The 26,845-nt window shown below is 41.9% G+C and overlaps 1 protein-coding gene across 2 annotated transcripts in view; it reads left to right on the top strand.

Annotated features, from left to right (window-relative positions):
- Positions 1–26,845, top strand: part of SH2D4B (SH2 domain containing 4B) — a 111,534-nt gene that overhangs the window by 15,376 nt on the left and 69,313 nt on the right. For both annotated transcript variants that reach the window (XM_032786315.1, XM_032786314.1), the window contains exons 2-3: positions 7,729–7,888; positions 8,975–9,122. In XM_032786315.1, the coding sequence (XP_032642206.1) occupies positions 7,729–7,888; positions 8,975–9,122 (308 nt within the window). The remainder of the gene's footprint in view (positions 1–7,728; positions 7,889–8,974; positions 9,123–26,845) is intronic.

Raw genomic sequence — 26,845 nt, forward strand, 5'->3', positions numbered from 1 at the left:
ACCCTGTTTCCCCAAGGTTACTTTTTTTCTGTTCTCCCTCTTTACTTATGTTTTTTAAATAAAGTAAATGGATTTGAGAAATAAATGTTCTTTGAGTAGAAGCGATGGACTTGGGCAGGGGGTTGGCTTTACAAGGACAGTGGTACAAGCCAGGTGAAGGTTTGGGAAAGCATAATGCAGACAAGCTGCTCACATTAGTGTGACTCATTATTGAAATGTCTTTTCAAAGCCTCGTGGATATGCAGTGCCCATTGCTGAGCACTTCTTATTGCCCTGGTGTCTGGCTACTCAAAAATGGCTGACATAAGATCTGTCTCAACTGCCCATCCCTGCAGAAAATTTCCCCCCTTTTTTCCACAGATATTATGGAGCACACAACAGGCAGCTATGACCATGGGGATGTTCTCCTCACTAAGGTCCAACTTTCTTAGTAGACTTCTCTAGTGCCCTTTCAAATAACCAAAGGCACATTCAACCACCATTCTACACTTGATGAGCCTATAGCTGAACGGTTCCTAACTGCTGTCCAGATGGCCGGTGTATGGCTTCATGAGCCATGGGAGCAAGGGGTAGGCTGGGTCTCCCAGGATAAATATAGGCATCTAAACATCGTCAATGTTAATTTTGTGATCTGGAAAGAAAGTCCCAGATTGAAGCAGTTTGAACAGACCCGAGTTCCTAAAGATGCGTGTCATGAACTTTTTCCAACCATCCTACGTTGATGTCAGTGAAACGTACCCTGTGATCCACCAGTGCTTGCAACACTATTGAAAAGTATCCATTTTAGTTTATATACTCTTTGGCAAGGTGAACTGGTGCCAAGATGGGGATATGTGTGCCATCTATCTCCTCACCACAATTAGGGAACCACATCGCATCAAAGCCATCCAGTATGTCCTGCATATTTCCCAGACTCACTACCCTTCAGAGCAGAAGTTGATTAATGGCCCTGAACACAGCACAGCACAGCAGTTCCCACAGTTGATTTACCTACTCTAAATTGATTCCCCACTGACCGGTAACTGTCTGCTGTTGCAAGCTTCCAAACAGTGATTGTCACTCACTTCTCCATTTTCAGAGCAGCTCTCATTTTTGTGTTGCTCAGCTGCAGGGGAGGGGAGAGCTCTGCACAAAGTTCCTGGAAGGTGGCCTTCTGCATTCAAAAGTTCTGCAGCCACTGCTCATCATCCCATACCTACAAACCAATGCAGTCCCACCAGTCAGTCTTTGTTTCATGGGACCAGAAATGGTGCTCAACAGAATGCGGCTGCTCTGTGACTGCCATCAGTAACTGTGAAATTCCCCCCACTCCCTATTGGCTTGCAGCAGGACTGCTTGCAGGACATCTCTCTGTTCCATGTGGCAGTCCCTACTTTGGCTCTGGAAATACTGCAGGAGAAGGCATGAGGTGTTTGAGATGCTCACAGCAAAAGTGCACAGCTAAGCAGGTGCCATGCTTCTGGGGTTAAGTCGTATGCACGGTGGTTTTAAGGTGCGAAAACCACCAGGTTGTTTGCCACTGATGTGAGGAGGGAGCACAGTGCATCATGGGATGCCGAGACAATGTTCCCATTCTCTCCAGCGACAATGTTTTGGTCCTATGAGACCCTGCACAAACTTCCCAAAACTTTGGGATAGCTACCCACGATGCACTACTTTGCGCATTGAAGCAGGTGCTGCTAGTGAGGACGCACTTCATCAAGACAATGAGCATGGTGTGGCCATGCACAATCAACTTTGTTAATTCAGGGGCTCAAGGTCAAATTAAAGTCAACTTAATTTTGTAGCGTACACGTTCCTCAGACTCTTTGCTGCCCCTTCCCTTGCAAGTACTTTCCCAAACAACAGTGGGGGGTTACTTGCATTGCCTTCACTGCAGGCCCAGTCTTTGCCCTGGTTCCAGCAGCTCTCAGCAGCAGCTTCTGGCTTCCAAGCAGCAGCTCCTGGTATGGGCAGAGCTCCACACCAGCCATCTCACTTCTTTTCCCAAAATGGAGTCCACTGCCTCCTCTCCCTGCACTGCCTGGAAAGCAAGTCTCTCACTCTTCCCCAAGGCATCATGGGAGTTGTAGTCTCTAAGGCTAGATTGCAGCACACAGGATCTTCCCAACTGGAACTCTCCCAATAAAGTTCAGAGGCCCCTCTAGCAAAGGGTGCCTACATAGGGTATGTAATCTGGTGTACCCACCCTTCAGAGGTGACTTTACTCGCCTAAGCCATGGCCCGCTATCTACATTGCTTTTTATACTCATGCAAGGGGGGGCTATGCATGTATGTACATGCTGCCAAAAGATGCATTTATCCTGGGGTGTGCGTGGCAGCTCATGTAGGTGTAACAGTGCTAGCTGTACTCTAGCTAGCTTGCTAAAAATAGAAGTAAGAATGGGTGTGACAGGGTGCTCAGCAGGAACAGCTGAGCCAGCCCTCTGTCACTCCAGCTCCAATTAAAGGAGATAAATAGTGGCTGGTTTGGTGATCCTGTGGCTGATTGGCAAAGGAGAAACAGTTGCCAGCCTGATGAGCTTGGGGCTATACACAGGCCCTGAGAGAGGAGGTAAAAGGGGGAAGCCAGGGAAGGGAAGGGAAAGAAAGGAAGGAAGGAGTAGAGTAGAGCAGAGTAGAGCAGAGCAGAGTAGAGTAGTGTAGTGTAGTGTAGTGCTGCCTTCCTGGCCCCAGAGACTAAGAAGTCCTCAAGGCTGGAACACCCAAGCTTTATTAGTGCCATCCCACCACCTTCTCACCATGTCAATAAACTACCTTAGAGGATCTTTATTGTCCTGCTCAAGTACACTTCAGTTAATAGCTTGTGCAATGAACTTGGAGGGTGGGTATATAAGGGAGTGAGTCCAACCCACAATTCCCTGCATCTTTATTTCTGTCCTAAAACCTTATTCCGTGTGTGTGCTGGGCAGAACTGCAACCAGTGAAATTTGGAATGGAATACCATTTACCCAGCAGATTTTTGATATCCAAGCAGAAACCTTTGAAGAAGATGTAAAAGTCATTAGTTCTGAACAGAGTGTGGTGATTAAATCTTATGGAAAACGCAGACTGTGCTTTAAAATATATCACGTATCTAAATTCAGAAGGAACAAAAACAATCCCCCAGAAGCTATAGTATGTTTTGAAACTACAAAGGGAAATCAGGCTGTTTGGCCCTATGCTAGAGAGCTGAATGCTGCTACAGTCTGTTTCAAATGCTGAATAGGTTTCAGGAGAATTTAACTTCCTCACAGTAACTATAGACAAGAGAGGGGGTGTCATAAACAGATGGTTAAGGGTTAATGCCTCTTTTACCTGTAAAGGATTAAAAAGTTCACCTAGCCTAGCTAACACCTGACCAGAGGAACCAATGGGGGAACAAGATGTTTCAAAAGGAAGGAGGGAAGTTTTTCCTTTGTTGAGAGTTTCAGTTTCTGTCCGAGTGAAAAAGATCAAGGAACCAGCCTCTTAACAAGTAAGTTTTAGAAAGGAATAAATAGGTTTATGTTTATTTCTTTGTAACCTGTCTTATGCAATTAGAGGTAGAATCAAATTGGGTATTTTTTTGTGTAACTAAATTTGTGCCTAAGGGAACATCCTCTGTGTTTTGAATCTGTTGTCTGTGAGAGTAGCTGGTATGCTAATCTCTCCCAGAGGGTTTTCTTTTACCTTTCTTTTCTTTAATTAAAAGCCTTTCTCTTAATACCTGATTGATTTTTCCTTGTTTTTAGATCCAAAGGGATAGGATCTGAACTCACCAGGGATTGGTGGGAGAAAGGAGGGGGGATGGTTAATTTCTCCTTGTTTTAAGATCCAAGGGATTGGATCTGGACTCACCAGGGAATTGATGAAGGAGTCTCTCAAGGCTACCCAGGGAGGGGAAGGTTTTAGGGGGAAAGGGAGTGATCCAGACACTGAAAATACTGGATGGTGGCAGCGATACCAAATCTAAGCTGGTAATTAAGCTTAGAAGTGTCCATGCAGGTCCCCACATCTGTACACTAAAGTTCAGAGTGGGGAAGGAACCTTGACAGGGTGGAAAAGAAAAGAAATACTTTATGCAGAGATGAGGGCCATAGAGTGGTTTTATGAACACAAGGCTTCCAAATGGCAAAAGAGGGGGAGTTATTTTGCTGTTGTGTGACATCTGCAGCCATCCAGGGTAGGAATGGTGGTAGGAAGCCAAACCACAAAGAAGTTAGACTTTGTCAGTGGAAACACAGGGCTTTATTTTAAAAGGTTATTAAGCAGAGTTTAAATTTCATTTCATGTGTCCGGGATTCTAAATCAGAGGTGCTCTAACATTTTAAAACTATAATTTTAATTAGTCTGTTGCACTCCATGTAATACAAGGCAGCAGGGTTACGTGCACGCTCCTGCTTTCTTTGCTAGGCGAAGCACGTGGCTTGTGGCTCATGAGTAACAGCATAGCTGGGAGACTTGACTCCAAAGCAGGCTTTGAATGAACTTTGGCTTAGGTCCCTCACAAAAACTGGAGATAGATAACAAATGGGAATTGTCAGGGATGCCATAATTGTTAGAACAATGATAAATGAGCCTGCATAAAGGAAGCTGACTCCAGCAATATTCCATCAACTGCTGCCTCTGTTTTAAACTGCCTTTAATTAGCAGCACAAATGCAAATGAATCCAGATTATAAACCAGAACTTCTATAAAAAGAAAACTAAGCTTCTGCCCACCTGTCCTACTTACTAGAGACAGTGTAAGACTATTATTTTTCATATATTTCAGTGCATGCTAAATCTTATTTGCAGTGTGAATGTTATAGCTGTCTTAAAATTTAAGACAGATATCTCTTTCTTTGCAAATCAGGTTGCCTCCCTCCCAATACTTTTCAAATGGTGCTTATGTTTTTCTTGTAGGGAAACTGATAGGAAATATGGAAACTTCTATCACTACTCAGCCATAATATTGTCTCTCATCTGCCATAGGGATACCCAAATAACAGTTTGAAGGCCAAGTGCAGCCTACAGTAGCCGAAAAAGCACACAATGGCTGTCCGCTAGCGTTGTGTGTGTGTGTGTGTGTGTGTGTGTGTGTGTGTGTGTATGTATGTGTATATATAAATATATGGCAGCATGGTCAATGGAGATTGACTTTTATACACAAGAGCCTTGTTCTCTAGGGCCTTGTTTTGTGTTTTCCTTGCTGTGAACTCAACCCAGAAACAGACTCTGTTAATTTATCACACAAACTACTGCATAAGCACAAGCAAACACTATCATTCAAAATGACATGATTCTGTATGTTTGTGATCAGTGTATATATATATTTCCCATGCATATTAAGTGTAGTCTTGTATCTCCTGGAAATTTACCGTGGTGCTGCAAATTTTGGATGCTGGTGTGCTATGCCAAGAGCTGCTAGGAAAAATTTCACTGCCCTGTAAGCAGTTTAGATCTTGCAGTAGGTGGAGGGCTGAACTCCATGAACGATACTCCTTCATAGATCTGCTGCAAGTAGAGAACTGTACATCAGTAGACACAATTTTGCTTTACAGCTGTTTTTTGGGGTGCTATGATAAGAATGGTTGCCTTAAATGAACAACCAGTAGAAGACTAACTTTGTTTAAATCAAAGCGTCTAAAAGCCAGAGATGGAATAAACCTATAAGTTATCCAGTCCTCTTCCCTTCTCATGCAGGTTTGTTTCTAATAGTATATTTATTTCAAGTGTTCTGTCAAGACTAATTTATATGCGTTAAGCAATAGGGTTCCCCCACCTCCTCCTGTGGCGGATGAAGAGTGGGTTTACTTTGTTGTTAAGGTAGTAGACTGGGACTCAGACTTGAGTTGAATTCCTGATTCTTCCCCAGAATTCCTATATGAATTTGGGCTAGTCCTTTAATGTCTCTGTGCCTTAGATCCACAGCTGTAAAATAAGAATAGTAATACTCCCCCTTTCAGTCATTCTCTATTGTGTTGGTTTAGATTTTGAGCTCTTTTAGATAGGGACTCTCTTTTGCTGGTTGAAAATTTTCAACTGAAAAATTCTCATGTGAAAAAAAGGGGATTTGTTGAAAACAATTTTTTTGGTGGGGGGCAGGAAAAGTGTCCTAACTGATGGGAAATCTCAAAACAAAAATTAAAAAAAAAATCATTTATTTTTTTTGAACTATAACCAGACCTTACAGGCAACTATTTCTTGATTGCCAAAGCAGGCAAACTCAGCCTGTGTAGGTAAAGTAGTGAAGGAAATTTCTCTTCTGGAATCCCTGTTCAGTTCTTAAGTTCTTACATGGCCCCTCTGTCGTATCTGAGCACCTCCTCACAGTGTCTAATGTAGTTTACATCACAAGAGTGTTGTGAAATTAGGAAGAACTTAATTTATCTGACTCTGTTCCCCATCTGTTAAATAGAAGGTAAAGTGACTTCGCCAGGATCACACAGGAGAGTGGACCAAGGAATTGAACCCAGTCCTGAGAGCCTCACCATTGGCCAAGCTTTCCTCTCTTGGTCTTAGAATTGATCTTATTTTTGGGTCTAAAAGACAGCAGCCTTCTCTTAACTTGACTTGCAGGCTGCAAGTACTTTGAGGCAAGAATTCCATTTTCATAGTGTCAGGCTTTCTGAGTTACTTATTTCTTTTGCTGCCCACTCATCACATTGTCTTTTTGGATGCTGCTCTTGGAGAAACTACAAAGCTTTCTGATCAGATTGCACGGTGAAACCCATCTCCAGCTTTATGAAGAGTATTACTGATGTTGGTTTGGGGCAGATTTGCAGGGGAGGCACTTCTACCTACAGTCTAAATTTTACCTCTAGAAGTGAAAAAGCTGTATTGCTTGTTATAAAGAAAAAATAAACTAAAGGCATATGGTGTTCAAGCTGAATTGGCTTAAAATTGGACATGCTGTGGAGGGGCTGTCCAGCTATTGCTGATGCATAAAACTGTGAAATTGGTAGATTATGCTATAGTCTTTCAGCCTGATAGATGGATGTGTGTACCATTATTAGTGCTGCGCCAACTGATAAATTATACTGATCTGTTTGAGAGAGTTTAAATATCTGGTGCGTGTGGGGCTGGAAAAGACCTACAGCTTTGAAAAAAGAGAGCAATTTCTAAAGACATCCTCTAGAGATGAAGATTTTGATTCATATGGCTGTGTATTAAAGTTGTGCCTATGAGAAATATATCAATAGGCCAGAGACGCAGGAAGAGTATGCACACTCCAAAGGGGTCTATTTTGTGCTGTGAACCTGCTAAATTCACAAATAAGCAGCATTAGTCTCAGAACAGCAGTGAGATTTGACTTCTCCCAGCTACCACACTAATTAGGTGCTAGGTTACTAATCAGGATGGTGCCAGTTTACAACATTTTTTTAAATGAGGTTACCTTTTATTTGCTCTCACAGATGTATGAGATTGATAGCACTGTTGAAAGCCAGGTATAATGCACGCAGCCTACCCCTATTTATCATCACAGCTCTGTCAGGAAAGCCTCCATCATGCTCTGCAACATTCTACAACAAATCACACAGTGATTCTGGGATTATTTCTATTACATTAGCATCTAGAGGCACAAACTGAGCACTATAGAAAATGCTATCCCTGCCGCATAATACATACAGTAGAGCATGCCAAGTATGAGGGCTCAGTCCTACCTTTTAGCTCTCCTTTACTTTGTGGGTTTAACTTTCTAGCACAGTTTCATCTATATTGGTTTCTGAACCTGAGCAAGTTGCTTAATAAGCCCTTTCCATGTTTGTTTTGGTGGCTATTACAGGTAATGACAGACGTGTGCAGTGGCTGCATGGAAGTGATGGTGAGATCTGGGTCTGGATTATGGGAGACTCTCCAGGTGACAAGCCATATGAACAGATTTCTGAGGAACTAATGGCAGAACGAGCCAGGCAACAAGCACAGAAGGAGGCAGAAGAACTATGGTGAGATTTTATGACTCAGCATTGATGGCCCATTTGACATAACTACTGGAAAAACCAAATTAAAAAAATCCATATTTTTTTCATTCATTTTGAATTCTTTAGTGAAAAATGCCCCTTTCAAACCAATGTCAACTACTTCTGGTGGTAGGAATGATGTTGAGATTAGGCTGGGTCTAATCATGGTCTAAACTATTTACCTGCTCAGTTGGCTTATTTTATTTGTTTGCAATCTGCTTTTGGATGACAAATCAGAAATAGCAGCTGTAGTCAGGGATACAAATTTCTGACTGAAGTTTGGCACATAAAGCCTATTACTGAGTGGCTTATTTGCATGTTAGTATAATTGACCCAAGAAAGTGCCATTAACTGTATTTCCAATGGCGCCTATGACAGCTTTGGAATTGGTCAGAGGGTGTGCTGGTGCCCAATGGCATTGAGAGATGAGGCTCCATGCAGATCTTGCTCTGTGGTAATACTCTGAACAGAGATTGGACCAATGTGATGGTGTTTCATATTTATTGTTTTCATTAGATTTTCTTAGTTAAAGTCAAAATATGCTGCTTCTGAATGTGGATGCTGCATATTTAACTTGGGATTCAAACATCAATCTGTGCTCGGCCTGTTGCATTGTCACCAGTAATAAAGATTTTGGCACTGGAATATACCAGATAGCTTTGTTGATGTGTGAGACAGAATAGATTTCAGATCACTATCTCATTGCTGCTTTGGCTTTGCATTGCTGACAAGAAATATGTGGTTTTCATCAGAAAAGGAAATAGCTATGGTCTGAACTAAAGACAGCCAATGACCAAATTTCAGATTTTAGAAGGTGCTATTTTAAGTCACTTTCCAAGACTGAAAATGTCTGTCCTTTGGGTGTATGCTTGGAATTAGGCTTATTGTACTTTACTTGTTAAATACATTTTAAATTATTTTTCCGTTAGTATTTTCCTAGACTCTTACATGAACCAGTTATTATCACTGATAGTAATAAGAATTTAGGCTTGTTTACTCAATAATAATTTTTTCTCACTTCCTAGAGACCAGTCTCTAACTTTTTTGTTTTTTTCAAATTCTTTTCTGAAGGAAGCAAAAAGAGGCTGAAATTACAAAGAAGTTCCGGGATGCTATGGCTAAGGAGAAAGCCAAAATAGTGGCAGAAAAATGGAAATTAGAAATAGAAGATCGAAAAGCAGCCAAACTGATGGAGGGAAAAATTCAGGAGGAATTAAAGGTTTGCATGCAATCATCTTTAGCCTTCATATTCACTTTTCCCATATAGATTCACAACTCCTATCACCTATAAGCATTACAATCTTTTCTATTGGAATGTATAAGTAGAACCATTGTATTCATTAGAACAGATGGGTGAATAACTTTAAACATGTTACATGTGACATCTATGAATGTGATAACAGTGATTGCATAGCGTATTCAACTAACACATTTACGGAATTGGTTTATAAACGCTGGATGAATAATAATAATAGGAGGGGAAAAACATACTTGCATAACTTTTTTTTGAAGATGTTAAAATTTGTTAAAAAACATTCTGTGAATATTTGACAAGTAATTGATGTATCTATTTAATCTAAAAATGCTTTCACTATTTTTTTCTTTAATATTGTGAGGAGCTGATCCTGCTCCAATTAAATTAATGGGGAAAACTGCAATTGATTCTGATTAGAGAAGGCTGTTTGGCTAATTTTAGTTGTATTTTTTCTATAACATCTTCCACATGGTAAGTTCTTAATGGTCATTTAACTCTTAGGGCACATCTGCGCTGCAGCTATGCTACTACAATGCTATAGTATAGATTCATCAAAGCAGCGGGAGTTCTGTTGATCAAGTTAATTCATCTCTCTGAGAGGTGGTAAGTCAGGTCAAGAGAAGATGTAGCTGTGTCTACACCGAGAATTAGATTATCCCAGTGGTTCCCAAACTGGGGTTCGAGAACCCCTGGGGGTTCATAAAATGTTACAGGGGGTTCTTGGAAAAAAGTTCCCTAATGGCGGACAGAGCTGTCCCTAGGAACTCTGGGCAGCGTGGGGCCAGCAGCCTGGAGCCCCTGGACTTCCAAGAGCTAAGAGGATCAAAGCAAGCATATCTATCACACTGAGGAGATTTAAACTTCAAGACTCCTTATAAGAGATGGAAAGGGAAGTGGATATTTTTTGCTGTTTTTAAAATTAAATAAGCAACTAGTATTGCTTTTAAAATTATGATGATGAACAAGTTTAAACTTTGTTGTAACGTGCGTTGTTTGTGTGGATTGCTCAAGACCTGAATGCTTGTGTAGGAGGAACTCTTTGAGCTGGCTTCTTAAATACCTTCATGCTGTTTCACATCTGATACTCCTTGATGAAACATAGGAGCATTGTCTTATAACAGGCTTATTCAAAGTGATACAACCTACAAAATTTAGATCTTGGAAGACTGTTGCCATTTTCGTAATGTAATAAAAATACTGTAATGATAAATAAGAAAATAAGAATGGCCCTACTGGGTCAGACCAAGGGTCCATCTAGCCCAGTATCCTGTCTTCTGACAGTGGCCAGTGCCAGGTGCCCCAGAGGGAATGAACAGAACAGGTAATCATCAAGTGATCCATCTCCTTTCGCTCATTCCCAGCTTCTGGCAAACAGAGGCCAGGGACACTTAATAATAATTAGTGTGTAATAAGCATGTCATAAAAACAAAGTTTATATTTCCAAGATCACTGCTTTTATAATATATACTCAGGTAAATGAGAAAATCCCTGGAAATATTCATTTTTAGGAAGGGGTTTGTGAGACTTGACATTTTAGTGAAAGGGGTTCACAGGTTGTCAAAGTTTGGGAACCACTGGATTATCCTAACTACAGTGGTTGGAACATGAAATTTTTCATAGCCCTGAGCAACATAGCTAGGTTGATCTAATTTTTAAGCATACATGAGGTTTTAGTCTTTATCTCCTATTTTGTATTTATTTAATGTAGTTTTTTTCTTTGATCTCATTTCTCACAAAAAAACCTTACATCCTCACTCATTCATAAGTAAACATGCTAGAGAAGGACTTGGTTGAAAATATACTTGGCTTTTGCCTGCAGATAAATTCAGCACATTCATTCCATCTGAAGGGATTTTGTTGAAAATTAAACAAAGCAAAATTACTTTAAACCAGAAATCTACTTCAAAAGAAAAGGAGATAGGGCTGATGTGTGTATTGTGAGAGTGCAGGGGTGGCAGGTAATATGGTCTGCTTGAGGATACACAAGGAAACCCTTTGGATCTCAGGAGATCTGCGTACAGCAGCTGCCTGACACATGGCTCTCATCTCCTGTTAGCATTGACACCTTGGTTATGCTCTCCCCCTCCCTGGGACTGTCCACAAGTCCCCATCTCCTCTAGTGTGTAGAAACCACTGAAAGAGTTAGTGCTCCTCACTATGCTACTCAATGCTGGTCCTAGGGCCAAAACATTCAGCTTTAACTCACGCAGTGATTTTTCTCATCAGTTATGGTCCTTTCCATAGAGGAACATTTGATGTAAATTGATGGTACCAAGACTCCTCTACTCATTGCCAGGCCAGATCACTAATTTCAGCTGGTCAGTGTTGGGTGGGGGAGCCACTAGTGGGTATGTGGAGTGTATCCTGTAGCCTCTTTTGCACAAGGTCACTGATAATTTGGGTACAATTATCTTGAATTTACGCCTGTACTTACCTTGAAAGAGGAGAGACTTGGGCCCTTGGATCTTATGTCAGTATTTCATAATGAAACTATAACTTTCAGGTGGCTTTATTAAAGCATGTACTGTAAGCAGAATAACTCTTTGTGCAGCTCCACCTCTGCGTCTCAAAAAGCAAAGCCCTATTGAACTAAGACCCACGTGGCCTTGGCCATGTCACAAGTTGCCACTCAAGCTACACTGGCAGCTTCTAGAATAGTACTGCACTTTGCTCAGATATATTCGAATGAAGTTCTTCAAACTTAGCGCTGCTCTTATATATCAAAGAGGCCTGTTGCAAAGCAGGATAACAAGTAGCCTCATGATAGTTTCACTGGTCAGCCAACATAGCTACATGCATTTAGGGAAAGTTAATTATCCTATTAGAAGATTTTGGTACAATTTTAAAGTAATAGTGCCAGATTCTGCTCTCACTTAAATTGATATAAATCTGAAGGCAGTGAGATGATTGGCCCTTGCTCCCACAATTCTTCTGGGAGCTGTGGGGTATCCCACACTCTGTAGCAACAATTGTGCAGCATGCTATGAGGCTGGAAGCACTGCAAGACTTACACTGGAGTAACTAGGACCAGAACTTGCCCCTTTTGCCTTTAACTTACAGTGGAGAAAGTGTGTTTGCTTTTATTTACTGTCCCATAACTCAAAAACATCTGAAGAGATTTTGTTGAAAATTAAACAAAGCAAAATATCAGAAGGGTAGCCATGTTAGTTTGAATCTGTAAAAGCAGCAAAGAGTCCTGTGGTACCTTATAGACTAACAGACGTTTTGGAGCATAAGCTTTCGTGGGTGAACACCCACTTCGTTGGACCGGAAACCTACTTTAAAAGAAAATGTTCAGCCCCAAAGGTGAATACTTCAGTTTGTGAAGACATGAGGTTATGGATGAAAATGCTTTTGCAATAGTAGCTTATGGGAGGTGCTACTAGCACCAACTATAAGTTACAGCCTGTTGTTCTATTAACTTGAGGCCCCAATCTTGCAGTCAGATGTGTATCTTGCTAACATTGGCAGGTGAATTAACTTCAGTGGGCTCTGCATTGGCACAGTGTTCGGCCTGCATGGATCTGATTGCAGGATTGGCAACCTGTAATATAACAAATTGTTGCTCCCTAGACATTTATAAAGCATCTCATCAATCCCTAATATGATTTTCTTTTAAGAGGAACACTTATGTCTAGTTTTGTAGATTTGATTAAAAACAATAAAGACACTGAAATGACTCTACTGCCTCACCAGATGGCAATCCTGGTCAGTTGTTAAGCTTTATATTCTCTGGAATGTCCAGATCTTAACTTCCACTCCATTTATTCCTTTTGCAACCACCAAATTCAATATTTACATGAAGTCCATTTAGCAATAATAAAACTGAAAAGTGGGAAAGTGGCACTTAGCATTAAAAAAATATTGCTTTACTTACCTCTAACTAAATGAAGCAAATAATAATAATAATAAAAAAACGGGCTGTAGAGAAAAAGGTGAATTGGTTAATAATCATAGAATATTAGGGTTGGAAGAGACCTCAAGAGGTCATCTAGTCCAATCCCCTGCTCAAACCAGGACCAACACCAACTAAATCATCACAGCCAGGCCTTAAAAACTTCTAAGGATGCAGAGTCCACCACCTCCCTCGGTAACCCATTCCAGTGCTTCACCACCCTCCTAGTGAAATAGTGTTTCCTAATATCCAACCTAGATCTCCCTCACTGCAACTTGAGACCATTGCTTCTTGTTCTGTCATCTTTCACCACTGAAGACAGCCGAGCTCCATCCTCTTTGGAACCTTCCTTTAGGTAGTTGAAGGCTGCTATCAAATCCCTCCTCACTCTTGTCTTCTGCAGACTAAATAACCCCAGTTCCCTCAGCCTCTCCTCATAAGTCATGTGCCACAGCCCCCTAATCATTTTTGTTGCCCTTTGCTGGACTCTCTTCAATTTGTCCACATCCCTTCTGTAGTGGGGGGACCAAAACTGGACACAGTAGTCCAGGTGTGGCTTCACCAATGCCAAATAGAGGGGAATCATCGCTTCCCTCGATCTGCTGGCACTGCTCCTACTAATACAGCCCAATATGCCATTGGCCTTCTTGGCAACAAGGGCACACTTCTGACTCATATCCAGCTTCTCATCCACTGTAATCCCCAGGTCCTTTTTTGCAGAACTGCTGCTTAGCCAGTCGGTCCCCAGCCTGCAGCAGTGCATGGGATTCTTCCTTCCTAATGCAGGACTCTGTACTTATCTGTGTTGAATCTCATCAGATTTATTTTGGCCTAATCCTCCAATTTGTCTAGGTCACTGTGGACCCTATCCCTACCCCCTAGCATATCTACCTCTCTCCCCTCCCCCGCCCAGTTTAGTGTCATCTGTGAACTTGCTGAGGGTGCAATTCATCCCATCAACCAGATCATAAATAAATCTATTCATCTTTGACTGTAATCAGTGAAATCCTGAAGAAATGTGCCTTTCATGAATGATTCAGGGGATGGAATGAGATGCAGATTGGTTAACAAGCCTACTTTAACAAGTTTAAAATATTTAACACCTCATTAATCATCCTCCTGTGATGATGACCAGACCATATTTAAAACAGTCTCTGAAAAGAAGAATAAAAACCTGAATGCCATTAAAGTTCCATCATCGTGAAGCATTTTGATTTGGGAAATTAAAGCTTCCAGTCTGTTTTGCTGATGTGTTTAATTTCAAACCATCTTGCATCACAATTGCCCCTTTTCAGTTAGCTTTTATTCCTCTTGGCATATCATGGGACTCTAAAGTTGGCTGGACTAGATAAATTAGATTTTCTCTTATCACAGTGAATGATGATCCCTGTTTTCCTTTTGCCGATACTAATCTTGCCTTTCTTGGTGCTGCTTGAGCAGAGATGCATTTAATTTATGATGCCAGAGTCTAAGAGTTGACTTCTTTTTTTTTTGCAACTTAACAACAGCTACTCTTTTATGCATCTTTTGCAATGGATAAATAAGCGGGCCAATTACTGGCATTAATCTTATGCTAATTCACAAAGCTATGAGAGCATGGGCACCATTTTTTTTTGACTGTGATCAGTTGCTGCTGCTGTTTTTTTGTTTTTGAAGAAGGTTGCATAACAAGCGCATTGGCCCAAATGAAAGATGTGAGTTTCGGCCATCCAGATGAGAGCAGAATTCTTCAGCTACACTTTAGAGATAATAGAGGTATGATTCTTTTAATGATGTCATCTGCTTCCCATTCCACAAGGAAATCTTAAGTTGTCATGCAGCCAGTTCATTCCCATTGAGGTGCCTGCCAGGAAGAATATCAACACAGCTGACTACAAAGCTAGATTGGTTTTTTTGTTATGAAATGTTTGCAAAATGAAATGCATATTAACCAAAAATGTCAACGTTTTTTAAAAAGCATTTAAAAACAGGTGGGTGGTGGAACTTTAAAATTTGTGGGATGAGTTTGATGCTGAAGAGCTAGGTATTCTGTGAGATTGTCATACTTGGATCTGCTGAACAACTCAGGTGCTTGTCTGTATAAGTTCATACAAGTCTGGGGCTGGGTGCTAAAAGTTCCCTAATGCGCTTTGATTTACTCCACTTTGAAACAGGAGTAGATCAGAGCACACTAGAGAGTTTCTAGTGTGTAGCAGCAGAGTCCGCGTGGCCAGTTAATGTGTGGCATGCTAGTACAAGGTAAACTTACACCGCAGTTCACTGCTCACTAACTGTTTGTATAGACAAGCCCTAACTTGTGATTTGAACCAAAACTATTCAGGGAAGAAGAGAAAGTTAATTAAGGCCTCCATTCAGGAAAGCATCTCTACTCAGGACAGCATTTAGAGTAAGGCATGTGCTTAAATAACATTGAAATCAGTGGGATGTGAAGCATGTGCCTAAGTTCTTTCCTGAATTAGGACCTGACATACTATGGACATGATTCTGCAGATCCTGACTACCAGCCACAGAGTTTAGCAATGGGTAATCCCATTGAATTGTATGTCACTATTCATGATACAGTCACTATGGGTGCAATACTGTAAGGGGTTAAGCACTCTCTGATCCGATCCAGTGAAGCACTTAAACTAACTCTTACTTTGAAGCATGAGAAGAGGTCCCACTGATTGGATGTGGGCTACTCACTTTTTTAAAGTTAAGAACATGCTCAAGGGCTTTGCTGGGTCAGGCCAGAGTGCTCAGTGCCTGCAGCATTAAGCTCTATACCCAGTAATTATCATACGTAGATGTGATGCTGGCAGACTAGGTGCTAGCTCATGCCAAGGCTCCAGGCCTCAGTGAACACTTACAAAGGCACAGCTGGAAACCAGTCTTGTTTACCTGTGTGTTAGCGTCATCAGGATAGACACTAGATGTTAAGCTGATCAGAGTATGTTTAGTGTTTAGACTTTATAAAATGTTTGTAGGATGCTGCATGTATTGGTCTCAGTTATTATCTCTGTAGCCAACGGTATAAAGTTATATTGAGTGTTTGCATTATAATTGTGTAACTCATCAAACAGGAAAAAAAGCATTGATTGAGGCGTAATGCTTGTCCAGCACCCAAAATAATCCACTGAAGTCAAATGACGTATTTGTGCAACATCAAAGGACAGAGACTTTATTGATTGCACTCCTAAATCCCTCCAGGAAGGAGAGACCTGCACATGAATTCATCCCATTAGTTTTAGATTCCAGAGTGGAGGGGATAAAAATCCCTGACAAGGAGAAACACAATCTCTTTCATGCTACCTGAACTCTCAGGGGCAAGGATTCCTAAACATATGCATAGAGATCCCCATGTTGCTTGGCATGGGTTAGCCCTGAAAGACATTCCGTGCTGACAGATTATACATCTGTTACCTTTTGAAACCATCTGGAAAAAGGCATAAACAGTGACATGGCAAAATTTGCAGATGATATAAAACTACTCAAGATAGTTAAGTCCCAGGCAGACTGCGAAGAGCTACAACAGGCTCTCTCAAAACTGGGTGACTGGCAGGGCCGGCTTCAGGCCACAGCGTGCCAAGCGCGTGCTTGGGGCGACACGCCGCAGGGGGCGCTCTGTTGGTTGCTGGGAGGGTGGCAGGCGGCTCTGGTGGAGCTGCCGCAGGGGTGACTGCGGACAGTCCGCTGGTCCCGCTGCTCCGGTGGACCTCCCGCAGACACGCCTGCGGCAGCTCCACTGGAGCTGCGGGAGCAGCTGACCGTCCGCAGAAATGCCTGCAGGAGGTCCACTGGAGCCGCGGGACCGGTGAGCGGCAGAGCGCCCCCCCGTGGCATGCCGCCGTGCTTGGGGCGGCAAAATTGCTAGAGCCGGCCCTGGTGACAGGGCAACAAAATGGCAGATGAAATTTAATGTTCATAAATGCAAAGTAATGCACGTTGGAAAACATAATCCTAACTATACATATACAATGATGGGGTCTAAATTAGCTGTTAACACTCAAGAAAGAGATCTTGGAGTCATTGTGAATAGTTCTCTGAAATCATCTGCTCAGTGTGCAGCGCCAGTTAAAAAGACGAACAGAATGTTGGGAATCATCAAGAAAGGGATAAATAATAAGACAGAAAATATCATATTGCCTCTATATAAATCCCTGATACGCCCACACCTTGAATACTGCGTTCATATGTAGTCACCTCATCTCAAAAAAGAGATATTGGAATTGGAAAAGTTTCAGAAAAGGGCAACAAAAATGATTAGGGATATAGAATGGCTTCCGTATGAGAAGCGATTAATAAGACTGGGACTTTTCAGCTTGGAAAAGAGGCGTCTACAGTGGGATATGATACAGGTCTACAAAATCATGACTGGTATAGAGAAAGTTAACAAGGAAGTGTTATTTACTCCTCATAATATAAGAACAAGGGGCCACCAAATGAAATTAATAGCTAGCAGGTTTAAAACAAACACAAGAAAGTATTTTTTCACGCAACTCACTGTCAGTCTCTGGAACTCCTTACCAGAGGGTGTTGTGAAGGCCAAGAATATAACGAGGTTCAAAAGGGACCTAGATAGATTCATGGAAGATAGGTCCATCAATGGCTATTAGCCAGGATGGGAAGGAATGGTGTCCCTAGTTTCTGTTTGCCAGATGCTGGGATTGGGTGACAGGGCATGGATTACTTGATGATAACTAGTATGTTCATTCCCTTTGGGGTACCTTCCATTGGGCACTGTCAGAGGACAGGATACTAGGCTTGATGGACCTTTGGTCTGACCCAGTATGGCCATTCTTATGTTATGTTCACAGACTGAACTCACTTGTTATGTTGCCTGCTTTAATCTGTAAATAACTTTCATTCCTTTTTCCTAACTAATAAATCTTTAATAGTTTTATTACAGGATTGGCTACCAGAGTTGTCTTTGGTGTGAGATCTAAGGTACACATTGATCTGTGGTAAGTGCCTGGTCTCTTGGGACTGGGAGCAATCTGAATATTTTGTGATTTTTGGAGTACGTGACCATTTATCACTAAGTCTAGTTTGCCTGGGTGGCAAGATAAACTGGAGTTTAACCATCTAAGGGGATGGTTTATGACTCCATTATAAGACTAAATTGTGACTTTCAAAGTATTACATTTGTTACTGGGTTGGTGAAACATACAGCCAGTTTGGGTGTCTTCCTAATTTTTTGACTGTCTGCCCTGAGGTTGGCACTCTGAGTCATGAACCACTGCAGACAGTGTGACAGTAGGATTCTGGCATATGACAAGTAACTTGTTGCTGGGGCCAGGGATCAAATTTATCCATGATGTAACTCTGTTGAATTCAGTGGGTTCACCAAGGATGAGTTTGGTGTGCTATCTCTTAATCACAGTAATATAGTAATACCTACCTAATAGTTCTGATCAATAACTCTGAGCACAAAGAGAGGAGAATCTTAGTGCTTTTTTGTTCTTTAAGGAAGACCTTTTTCATCCAACTGCCTTTTTAGCTGTGACAAGAGTTAGAGAGCTGTCTAGTTTCTGCTGAGCAACACTGAGGGTATCCCTATCCTGTATTTGGGAAAGTTTTTGATATTTCATCGTTAGAAAGTAATATTTTCCTCATTTAGCCCAATAATGTTTGTGCTAACTGGTTATCTTTATTTAGGATATTTGCCAAGAAGTAGCATCTAGGTCTGATATTTTCCACAAGCAAGTAGATTTGCAGGACACATTTGAGCCACTAATGAAAAGAATAACTTGCATTTCATATAGCTCCTTACATGCTGAAGGAATCCCAGTATACAAGGATAACTATCACCAGTGGTATTTAGTCACTTCTTGGGTGAAACACAGCAGACTAGCTTCTCAGCTGCTGTAAATCTGAGGATTTAAAGATCACGATCAGCCTTATAATATGGAACAGACTGCCTCGGGAGGTTGTAGAAGCCCCTTCACTGGAGGTTTTCAAAAGGAGGTTGGACAGCCATCTGTCTTGGATAGTTTATGCACAACAAATCCTGCATCTTGGCCCTTGTGGTCCCTTCTAATCCTGTGATTCCAGCAATTGTAAACAGTTCATAGGAACGTTACCCCACCATTTAGAACATGAAGCAAACTACTGTCTCCAGTGAAACTTGAGATCCTCTTTAGAGTAGAGCAGGACTTCAGTGCACCATAACACCATGCTGGAGCACCAACTTTGTTGACACAGAGACTGTCTGCACTAGAGCATTTATACCACGTGTAATTAAAACAATAGACCATGTGTAACTGGCACACTCTGGCACATCTGCATAAGCAATCCTGCTTCACTTGCTTTTATCCCCTCATACACATACCACAGGATAATACAATAATGAAAGCACCCTGCTCCCTTTGCGACCATGGTGGAGGAGCAATGGTAACTTGAGCTACTTTGCAAGTGCTTCTCATCTGCGTTCGCACTATAACATTAGAAACTGACCTGAACTAAGAATGAATATTATTTAGACTTGGTTGCAGCAAGGCTAACATCATCATTGCAAAACAGTTTTACAGTTTAGGAAGTTTGTCTCTTGGGTTGCTAGCATTATTTAGTACACACATTTTCCAGTAGAGAGGAGGCCAGGTCAAATATGCTACCTACTGAATTACCAGCATAATTTGTTGCAGCACATGAGTGTTTCTTGGCTATTTGCAACCAAGTACTACTCAAATATTGACTCAGCACCTTCCTGGTTAGCTTTTCAGTTATGGAGGGATCACCGCAGAAGGTGCTGTTTTTACCATTCATCAGCCAGTGACATATGGGTAGTGTGGATTATTACAGCTGCTTGTAACTTCCACCTCTGACAAACAGAACAAAGTTTCTTCCATGCTTGAAAAGGGTGATCTTTGTTTGTTGATTTGTTTTTGAAAGTAACTTTATCACCAGGCAAGATTTTCCCCAGTACTCAAAGTTCTGCCCTGGAGTCTACTGTTTTCTTAGCTACTTTGATCTCTTTCCAAACAGCATCAACAACAAGCAAATCCCCTCCCAAAAATTCCCGGGCTGTTTGGAGGATCTGTTTGTCCTTTGCACATGGAGCTGTTTGGGATGTTAAATGGGGATAATACTTACATCCCATGGCTACCTTGCTCAGTGGAAGGCTGGCAGTGTATTTATTGGCCTTATTGAAAGTCCGGGAGCCAGGTGGGCACAAGTCTTCCCGTGGCTAAAGGCCCCTCCCCCAGGCTTGCAGGAGGTACCACTGGACCTGATTCCAACTAAACATGGGGTACAACTAAAAAATAACAGAGCAAGGAATGGAGGTCACAGGTTCAGAACTAGGGATCCAGAGCGGGACACCAAGCAGAAAACCCCGGACAGCACTCACTACTCCTCAAAACCATTTAGGGAGACAGTGGATACTGACCACAGGAACTTTTCCCAGATGCGTGAGACCAGGGAGGAACAGAAATAGGCCCCACAGTCGCAGAGCCCCCACCCATCCAGCATCCTCCTCCTGTATTGTAGATGGCCACTTTGGACAGGGCCAGGAGGAGGTTGACGAGGAGGTCTCATGACTTTGTGGGGCCACAGACAGGGTGTGAATATATGAAGAGGTGTGGGAAAAGTGCAGCCAGAAGGTTCTGGAGGAGCAGAAAAAAGGGCTGAAACCTGGTGCATTTGAGATAGGCATACAACAGTGTCTCTCTCACCCCAGAAAAGGAGCAGGCATCGGGGATAGGAGTGAATCAAGTCATGTACATGCCTGTGCTCATGGCTCCACGAAGGAGCTGCTAACCAATATCCCAGCAGGCTATAGGACCAAGGTGGAATAGAGGCTGGCCCACCGGGGTTCCTCACTCTCTACAGATGATAGATAGTCCTACCACTTGTTAGCAAGGCAGGACACAAGGATGAGAAAATGAAGCGTATGGAGCATGAGCTTGTAAAGTTGTTCCCTTGGCGCGGTTTGAAAGCGAACTGGCTGCAGGAGACACAGCCGGCTCAGGTTATGGAAGGGAAGGGTCTGGGGGGCTCACAGAACAGGGGCCCAGTGAAAAGGTACAGAAGACCTGGGGTGAGGGGTGGACCCACTCAAGGAAAACCCAAGAACATTGTGTCTGACAGAGTAGGTGGGAGAGAAAGACAGTTCATTGCAGAGACTGCAGTAAGAGGGGTGGGGTTAGAAATGAATAGATTCTCTATTATTAACATAGTAAATGTATTATAAAAGTGTAGTGCCAATTTGGCTGCAGTAGCTCATGAGTGTGAGCGCCAACCTCAGGGAAGCTTGTCAAGAAGCAGGACATAAATCCCAAGTTGGCAGTTAGAGTTCACCAACCAAATAATGAGCTTCTCTAGCACTATAGCAGCCTAACCATGGACTCATAGACAGTCCTTTTGGGTACTCCCATCTATCTTTTCACCCAGGCAAATTTGCCTTTGTTATAGATGGTCCCATACCTCAAGAATCATAACCATATTCAAGTTACTCCCTGTCCCAAAGGACCAGTCACTTACCCCAGGTCAAGTGCACCTAATATCTCACACCAAAGACAAGGTTTGTAGCCAATCCTGTAATAAACTAACTAAAGATTTATTAACTAAAAATAGAAATGAATTATTTATCAGGTTAAAACTGCTAAACATACCCAGAAAAATGAGTTACAGTCTTAGGTTCCAAAATGTAATAAAAGTTGCTGCAATATGCAATATTTCTGTGCCCTTTAGAGCTACACAGATTGGGGATACCTTGCTTACGCTCGCTAATATTGCCTTCTCCAAAGTCCAAGCATCATAGTGATAACGTCTTCTCAATGGGGATTTTTATTGCCTTCAAGCTGTGATGGGATGAGTGCTTGTGCATGTCCCCTCTTTGTGGGCATGAGGGAAGCAATCAGCTAAGTCTTTTGTTCACTGATGTTCCATAATGGATTGTCTGGTGTGTATGGGTCTTCTTCTGTTGGGGATAAGTAGATTCCTCTTGTGGTAAAGTAGTATTTCATACTTGGTAATGCTTCTCTCCTCCTTGTGCGGGTTTACAGTTTTAGCAAACACTTTTATAGTTACAGAGAAAACACTTAGGCTATGTGTACCCTACATCATTTATGCTTCTGGTGAAGGTGCTTTAAGCCTATAAAAGAGAGCTCGCCCATCTGTTTAATATCTACTGCCTCCATGAGAGGCAGTAGCTGTGTTGCTGTCTACACAAGCACTTAGGTAAATATAATTTATGTTTCTCAGGAGTGTGGATTATTCACACATCTGATTGACATAAGTTATACCGATGTAATTTATAGTGTAGACAGTATTTGAAGCTCTATCTTATAACATGGGATAAAGATATTATAAGTAAGATTAATACCTATGGTAAGCTTAATAGTGTCACCTGTAGTATAGAACTTTCCTTTTTTAAGGAGTTCTAGGAGTGGTCTATTTGTTGCTCCTATATGTGGTGGTTTTGGTGTTGTTATGTGCTTCATAGGCACATCATTATTAACATCCATGATTTCAGCAGGGAGGACTTCAGTTTTGGTTCATTATGAACAACAAGCCTTTAAAAATAAAAGGCTAAATCCTCGGTATGGTTCCATTGACAGTGTTGTCAGATGTTGCTAGATGTTCTGCTGCGTGTCTGTGTTGTCCCTGTGTGCTGTCCCAGCTCTGCGCAGACAGTTGGCACAGCAGACCTCTAGCAAACTGCCCAATGACCACAAGATCCATTAAGGTACAAAGGCACCTAGCTAGGTTTATTGTCAATGAGGCATGGTCCTAGTATCCCACAGACTCTACAGGACCACTAACACCTGTATGCCCATTACAATGGACAAAGCTCAGTAAATGGCGGGACTTTCCATTCTCCCCCAACCCCAGGTCAGCCAAGGACACTCCCTCTGAGACTCTATTTTATACATTGATGGAAACAAGTTGTGTACTGCTCCTCTGATATAGTTATTTGACACCTTCTGACATAGCCAGTTACCACCATCACCTGGTACGTCTCTATCCATCACACTGTCATTCTGACCTTATTTGTAGGATGGGTCAGTGTGTTCCTGTTATCTTTAGGGAATGTGTTGGTATTAAGGTGTTCTGGTGCTTCCCTTCTGGAGTGTGTTTGCAAGAGTGCTCTGTGCCTAGCACCTCTTAGGAATGTGTGATTCTGCAATATCAGCCCTGTTGTTGCTAGACTCTGTGAGCTTGCAAACTGGCAGAGTCTGACTTCTGCTCACTTTGCTTCTTTGCTTTATATCAGCAAAGCTTGATCACTACTTTAGTTCAGGCTTACATCTCACAACAGGCCTCTGATACAAGGCCTTATATTTCAGGCTCTCTTTCTACTACAGACAGCAATGGGGATGCCTTGACTTACACCACCTGAGAATCTGACCCATCAAAAGTTTTCAGACCACCTGCAAAAGTGCCTGAGTTGTTGCAGAAGGTAGAGACTTGTATCTGCTCCACTTTTCCATCCCCTGAGGATAATTGCTTTCAATTAGTAAATTGCTTACTTTTTTCAATCACTTTGAAATGTCAATGGACATAAACCCTTATTCAGCCAGCTGACAGAGCTCTACCACTAAGCAAACCATTCCTGAAAACCCAAGACACCTGGCCTTGTTTATTCACACTTGGCAAACTAATACTGTTGTTTCTCCATCTTTTCTAATAAAAGCATCATTTTTCCTTAAGTATACCTTTTAGTGTGTTCCATAGCTCAGAACAACAAGCAGCCTGCTCTCTGTGACTTCTTCTGACCCTCACTGAGATTTGAAAGGTCACAAACGGCACACTAATACTGCTTGCTTTGAAGAGTCTCCTTTGGGGGAAAAAAAATCAATTCCTCAGATCTTAGTGGCAAAAATACTCCCCTACTCACAACAGTTTATAAGGTGGCAAAGGAAGGGAGTAAGAAAAGTTGCTCTGAGGTGGGAAAGCAATGTAATCCCTGGAAACAAGGTTGTTTTACATGCCTCAAAGGAAGCCCCCTCCAGTCAGCTACTACTCCTCTTATGGGTGGCAAGCCATGCAATGACCTGTCGCTGAGAGACCAACACTTATGGAATGGCTACAGCAGCTGTTTGCCTGACTCTCTCCTGCCTGGAAGGAGAAAAGATAGGACAGCAACCTTCTTAGGAATCAGATTAGATGTGTGAATAACTGGTCTTTTTTTCAGTTGTATTTATGGAACAGTGGATGAATGAATAAATAACACCTGGTACTTGTATATCACCTTTCAACCAAGGATCAGATGGTTAAATTATGACAGAAGTGACAAAACTATGACTAAGACATCTTCAGTCCAGATCTTGCAGACATTTCTGCTTACTTGTTATCCATGAGTAGTACCATTGAGCATTGTCTGGGCCTGCTCTCAGATATAAAATTAAGCATGTTTGTGTTTGTAGGATTGGATGCTTATCAAAGCCCACACAGCAAATCAGTGCTAAACTCAGGAGCTGAAGCAGGAAGTCCAGTATCCCAATCTCACATTCTAACCAGGAATCACAGTTAAATTGATATACATTGAGTAAATCCATTTATTTAGATGGAGTTATTATCAAATTTCACCAGTATGACTAAGATCAGAATCTGGCTTTTCTGCCTTTCTGCATGTTCTCTACTCTCAACATAATAAACTTTTAATGGCAGGGACCACCGCTACCTGTATGGTAGTACAGTGTGTGGCTCAATGGAGCTCTAAACCCGACCGAGGCCTCCAGCTGATACCGTAATAGGATAATCTGAAGGGAATTTCACATTGCATATTGAGCTCTTTTAGTTTATCTAGCTAAATCCATTTAAACAAATCATCAGATTTTTTTTCTTCTTGTGGCAGTATATCATCAGGCAATGCACTGTATTTTACTGTTGGTTTGAACTGGGGCCAAATATGCAGCACATACTTAGTCTCTAGGACTCCAGCACTATGAGGCTGGTCTGGAGGATGGCTTTGGTTTCTGACACTCCTGTGCAAAACAAAGAACTTCACCTTTTCCTTCATCTAATATAGTGTGCTCAAAGCAGCAAAGGCTTAATTTATTACTGCACCATTTGTGACTCAGCAGACAGTATCTGAATTTCCATTGAAAAGAAAAGTGGTTATTTTCAGTGCAATGCTTTGAAGAAATTAGTGAGCAAATTAATACTAAAACTCCATTGCACGGCCAAAATACAAATAAATGATGAAAATGGTCCCCTTTTTGTGGTGCCAGCTGGCCTACTCAAGATAGCTCTGAGATACAGAAGCGTAGCAGCGCTGTCTTAAGATTTCTCAGCATGTGTTCTGACAATATGTATGGCTCATTTTCTTAGGCAACCTCTCCCTTCCACCCACCTGATGAAAAAATTTGCACATAACCCCACAAAGGGAACCTTACAGTGATTTCTCCCTTAGCCATCTCCTTCAGGTTTTAGCACATGAACGGACAATAGCAAACTGCAAACACTGAAATTTGCTGGCAGGAAAGGTATTTAAAACTAACTGCTAAAACTAACAGGCATCAGAAGATGATCATGACTAGTAACAAATACTTAGCATGAGGGCAGTCAGTCTGACTTGTTCTGGGATCCTGTTTGATTTCTCACACAAACTATGGTAGGCCCAAGTTGGGTTGGATGAGAGACCTCTAAGTTGCTAAACTAATATCTCAGCATGGGAGCTCTGCATCTGCAGTGGGGATGACCAGAGTATGGACATGGAAGCTCTGAGTTTTTAGAGAACACCATCCCTCTGTTTATCGTCCCAACTCTAACAGCTCTCCATTCACTTATATATATGTATAGTTTTTAATTAATAGTCTGTGGATTGTTCTGGTTATGTCATATGTCCTGCTGTGATTAAAATTGCCTAGATATACAATGAATTGCTTTGATTTTCAAATTTATAAGCTATATCTTTCTACAAAGTTCAGAGTGTATGAATATATCCTAAAAACACACAATCTTATCCAAAAATCACTTCCCTTCTCCACTCCACCCCACTCCAAACATCCTTAAGCCTTGGACAAGCACAGTCCATTAAAGGAAATTATGAAAAGCCTAATTTAAATGGAAAAATCCAATATAAACACTTAAAAAGAAATCACTGGATGTTCTTCACCTTGATATGCTATTACCCATGCATTTTATGATGGGTCCATTTTATGTGATGTAGGATGCACTGCTGAATGAATTGTGACAAAGTTGTTGAAATGTTTATATTGCCCCCAAAGGAAATATCATTTGTTTCATTACAACACAAATTGCTGGCAGGGGCGGCTCCAAGCACCAGTGCAGCAAGCATGTGCCTGGGGCGGCAAGCCGCGGAGCGGGGGGGGTCTGCAGGTCCTGTGGTTTTGGCAGCAATTCGGCGGCAGGTGCGCCAAAGATGGGACCGGCAGACCTCTCGCAGGCACTCTGCCAAAAGCAGCCTGACTGCTGTGCTTGGGATGGCAAAATACATAGAGCCGCCCCGATTGCTGGGATGTCCCTTGTCCGCTTTTCGTTTTGGAATGGTCTCTTATTGTATGAGTGAGCAATTGTATTGATGTCTGTGGGATCAATTCTCTTCTGCCTCAAAGCTTGCTCTGCACAATGGAGGGGAGAGTGCCATCAGGAAACTGAAGACTAGAAAACATGGTCTCTTTGTCAGTCATGGCATACTAGTATTGTATTTTGTTCAGGGATGCAAAACCAATAAAAGCAGTGAAGTGATTAGAGCAGGTTTAATGCATTCTGCTGATCCTACAATAGAACAAATGACTTATCTCTAGGATTAAAGCTGTGCCATCAGTGGGGATACACGTGGTATGGAAACAATAGCACAATTTGCAGATATACCACTTGTAGCATGCCGTTGGTAGAGGTATCA

This window comes from Chelonoidis abingdonii, chromosome 15 (genome assembly GCF_003597395.2).
Source record: "Chelonoidis abingdonii isolate Lonesome George chromosome 15, CheloAbing_2.0, whole genome shotgun sequence".
Taxonomy (NCBI): Eukaryota; Metazoa; Chordata; order Testudines; family Testudinidae; genus Chelonoidis; species Chelonoidis abingdonii.